The sequence below is a fragment of the Camelina sativa genome, chromosome 17 (assembly GCF_000633955.1).
Source record: "Camelina sativa cultivar DH55 chromosome 17, Cs, whole genome shotgun sequence".
NCBI lineage: Eukaryota > Viridiplantae > Streptophyta > Magnoliopsida > Brassicales > Brassicaceae > Camelina > Camelina sativa.
Window position 1 is genome coordinate 21,947,798 of NC_025701.1, and position 4,274 is coordinate 21,952,071.

A 4,274-nucleotide genomic window follows, 5' to 3' on the forward strand; every position below is an offset into this window, starting at 1 on the left:
AATCCAACCCTCCTAGCAAGCCTCTAGATACTTCCTAGCTCCAAATCTCACAAGAACAGCTAAGAAAACTCACAAATCTCTCCTAAAATCGAAAATCTCCTTCTTCTCTCTATTTCTTTGTCAAAAACGGCCAAAAGGGAAGAGAAAGGTCGAGTTCCCCTTTTAAAACTCGATTTTAGGGTTTCCTAAACCAACCACGCAAACCGGACGATTAAAATCGAACCGACCACAACCATTGTCGATCGACACCTCCTGTGGTGTCGATCGACACCCTCACCAAAATACCAAAAAAATGGTTTGCGGGTGTTACAACTTCCCGCTTAATTTTTTGTATACCGTTTAAGAATTTGTAATGTTTTACAATAACTACTGTACACACTTTTAATAAAAATCATAAAAAAATATTTTAAAATTATGTATTTATGTGTTTACCATAATTTTATAGACAATATAAATCTATTTTGTTTGATGTTTTTTCTTTCAACATTAATAGAGTTATACATATATTTAGCACGATATAGTTTTACTTTAATAAAATAACCTTAAAACTAGTCCCCGATTAATTTATGTTTAATCTCTGATTTTCCCATTAATTAGGCGTTAAGCTCTCTCCGACTGTCCGACTAACGCCTAGCGATTTCTAAATCAGGGGATCCAATGATATTTGGTTTGAAGACTGCAATTTGTATAGTTATTGTAAAGTTGAAAAAATAATTTGCGCACATGATAGTATAGTTGAGGAAATATGTTAACTACAGAGACAGAACCGGCATCGAACATTTATGGGCCGCAAGCCCAAATAGACATAACTTTTATAACTACCTAAATAAAATAAAAAGAATTGTTGAATAATTGGAGGTGCTGGGTTCAAACTCTAGAACAAAGCATTACAAACCAACCACTTTTACCAACAGACTAAGAAAACTTCTAAAAAAAAGATGCCTGTTAATAAATAGATATTTTGACGGCCGCAAGCGCCTGCTTGTAGTTAAGAGGAATTAATGACCTCCCCCAAACCTTGTGGTTTTTAGTTTTTGTTGTTGAGAGTACAAAGTAAAACCTATTTTTTCGTAATAATAAAAATAAAATAAAAGCTTTTATTGATCTGCATGCTTAGTAACTGCAGAAAGTACTCCAAATCTCAATGGGTTAAAAACTATTTTGGTGTAGGCCTTGAATGGCAAGTAGATTCAACAATTGTTTTTGGATTTTGTTTTTCAAAAACCAATTTTTCTCCATTCAAGATTTTACGTTAAATAGATTCCCTAAAATATAGGAAAACTAGTTTTTAACTTTTCTTTACAAATATTAACAAAAACTAGAATCCACATAATTAGAGATTTTAAGGAAAACTTACGATTCTTAATATTTTTTATGTTTCTTTATGTAATTATTTTTAAAAATAACTTTCTTACAAAAACTAAAATCCCAAAAATCAAAAACCAAAAACTAAAAACCAAAATCTATAATCTAAAAACCATTTAAAAACCATCTTCCATTCATGGCCGTAGTTTCTTTTTCACGATTCTAGATTTTTAATTATCTTATAATTTAGGAAATCTTGTTTTTTGATTTTTTTATGTTAATTTTTCTCAAAAACCAAAAACCATTTTTTTTTTTAGATTTTCAATAAAAAAACTAATAGCAAATTCTAAAATCTAAAAACTAAAAACTAAATCCAAAACTAATTTTAAAAACAACATATATTCATGGCCTAATAAATATTCTCTCTAATTTAAAACACAATTCCACCAAATAAATTTCTTTATAAATATTTCCTTTTCCTAATATATTATTTCCGTTTCCTTAACTATATAATATACAACTTTTTAACCGTCTAAAGAAAAAGTATCCATGACTCTTTCTTATTAGTTTTCCAGAGAACAATACATACAAATACAATAGCGAGGAGAGTCACTAGTTTCGTTTCTTTCTACGAATTTAGATTTGATATCATTCAAAGGTTTTAACACAGAAGGTTAAAGTTACGAACTAGGGTTCTTTTCAATTCTCTCAATTTTTCTGTTTTTGTTTTGAGGTTCGTTTGTCACTGCATCCTAGACCTAGAGCCCTCCACTATGAATTCTTCAGACATATCGATCCTCTCGAAACAGATGGAATCGTTATCAGTGACTCACCGTGTTGTCCGTCACAGCAAGAGGTTACCACAATCTAGGTATTCTCCTTACGCTAAAGATATTAATCTTTCCAATTATGAGAAGCAGAAAGAGGAGGCCGTGCGACTCGGAGTTGACCTCTCGCTCTCTGTGGCTGAAGCAATGTTCTTGTTATCTGATGACATGCGTTCTATGTTACTGTTTTGTCTTTGGCTATTGAAGTATGCAGGGAACAAAGACATTAACGCTCCTGTGGTAGGAAGGTTGTTTTGTGTCATCCTATATGTGTTTGAAACATATATCAAACCTAAGAATGGAGTCTATCAGGAGGATGGTGGCAAATCAAACCAATGGGGACTGGTCGTAAAGGCTGGCCAGAGTTTTACTTTTGGAATCAGAGAATTGGATCGGTTTGTTTTGATTCTCAGAAACAGAGAAAGCTCTCGTGGTGGAGTAGTGAAACCATCTGATTTTGAACATTACAACCAAGAGCTGAAGAAGCTAGAGGAGAAGTTGAGGTCTTCCAAAGATGTTTCAGCAGAGGCGAATGGGTTTGCGAGAGAAGCCATAAAGTCTAACATTCTTTATTTGTGGAAGTCTCTATTTGAAACATCACAACCAAAGGTGATAAACCCTAGGACTAGAATTCTTGAGATGTTTAGGCCTCTCTTTAACCAACCTGAAATAGTTTGTAGAAAGCTTGTGTATTCATGTAGATGTAGAATAGTATTTATACAAGTAGAGAAGTAGAGATAGAGATAGAACCAAATCCTAATGTGATAAGGACTAGAGAAGCTAAATAGATAAGATGTAGAAAGATGTAGTATTATCTAAATCTATGTAGTAGTTATCTTGATACCCTCCTGCAAGCTGGAAGTGTGAGATTGCGAATACCCAGCTTGGAGAGCAAGTCATGAAACTGGGGTCCCGGCAGAGGCTTTGTCAGTATATCAGCAAGCTGAGTGCGAGATGAGACATGTTCCAAGAAAATAAACTTATCGAGAACAGCATCCCGAACCTGGTGACAGTCGGACTCAATATGCTTTGTCCTTTCGTGAAAGACAGGATTGGAGGCTATATAAATGGCCGACTTGCTATCACAAAACAAATGCATGGGGCCGGAATGAGAGACACAAAGAGACTCGGCAAGCTCCTTAAACCATTTGAGCTCACACAGGGTGTCGGACATAGCGCGATATTCCGCATCTGCAGAGGAACGAGAGATTGTTTTCTGCTTCTTTGTCTTCCAATGAATTGGTGAGTCGCCAATAAAAACAATGTAAGCACTGAGAGAACGGCGAGTAAGTGGACAACCAGAGTGGTCAGCGTCACAAAACGAAGAGACACGGAGATTAGGACTGGAGCTTAGCAAAATGCCTTGACCAGGACAACCGTTTAGGTATCGAACCACATGAAGAGCAGCCTCCCAATGAGCTTGAAGCGGTTTGTGCATAAACGATGCTAAGAGCTGAATAATGTAGCCAAGTTCAGGACGAGTGTTAGCAAGATAGATGAGAGGGCCCACGAGACGACGATAGCGAGGAACATCAGCGGAAGGACCAGTGGCAACAGCAAGACCATGATTCTGTTCAACAGGTGTTGGAGCAGGCTTGCAGCCTAAGAGACCAGTTTCTGCAATAATATCCAATGCATACTTTCCCTGCGAGAGAAAGAAACCAGCCTCACTACGAGCCACTTCAATGCCAAGAAAGTATTTAAGTTTGCCTAGGTCTTTCATATGGAAACACTTGTGGAGATAATCTTTAAACTGCTAAAGAGCCGTAGGATCATTGCATGCAATGACAAAGTCATCAACATATACCAAGATATGAATGCAAACATTGTCTCAAACTTTAGAGAACAGAGAATAATCCGCATACTTCTGGGAGAAACCAAACTCGCGGAGAGCTTTGGAAAGTTTAAAGAACCAACATCACGGAGCTTGACGAAGGCCATATAAGGATTTCTTGAGACGACACACATTAGCTGGATCAGAACAAGAGTACCCTTGAGGAAGCTTCATGTAGACTTCCTCTGTTAGATCACCATGTAGAAAAGCATTGTGTACATCTATCTGATGAACCTCCCAATTCTTTGCAGCAGCAAGACGTAGCAGAAAACGGACCATCTTGAGCATGATAACCGGAGAAAATGTTT

At 36.5% G+C, this 4,274-nt stretch overlaps 2 protein-coding genes across 2 annotated transcripts; one reads left to right on the forward strand and one right to left on the reverse strand.

The window, feature by feature from the left end:
* Positions 2,115-2,867, forward strand: LOC104759714. Its single transcript, XM_019238979.1, has 2 exons — positions 2,115-2,380; positions 2,516-2,867. The coding sequence occupies exons 1-2, from the start codon at positions 2,115-2,117 to the stop codon at positions 2,865-2,867; spliced, it is 618 nt and encodes a 205-aa protein (XP_019094524.1).
* On the reverse strand, positions 2,965-3,855 carry LOC109129933 (uncharacterized mitochondrial protein AtMg00810-like). Its single transcript, XM_019238980.1, has one exon. It carries the CDS (start codon positions 3,853-3,855, stop codon positions 2,965-2,967), a length of 891 nt encoding a protein of 296 aa, XP_019094525.1.

What these genes read in the sequence shown, in the direction of transcription:
- LOC104759714 (XM_019238979.1), top strand. Translation starts at nt 2,115, where the DNA reads ATGGAATCGTTATCAGTGACTCACCGTGTTGTCCGTCACAGCAAGAGG. An exon ending in AACGCTCCTGTGGTAGGAAG is followed by an intron (nt 2,381 to 2,515) that starts GTTGTTTTGTGT and finishes TTTTGGAATCAG; the next exon opens with AGAATTGGATCGGTTTGTTT.
- LOC109129933 (XM_019238980.1), bottom strand. Translation starts at nt 3,855, where the DNA reads ATGAAAGACCTAGGCAAACTTAAATACTTTCTTGGCATTGAAGTGGCT.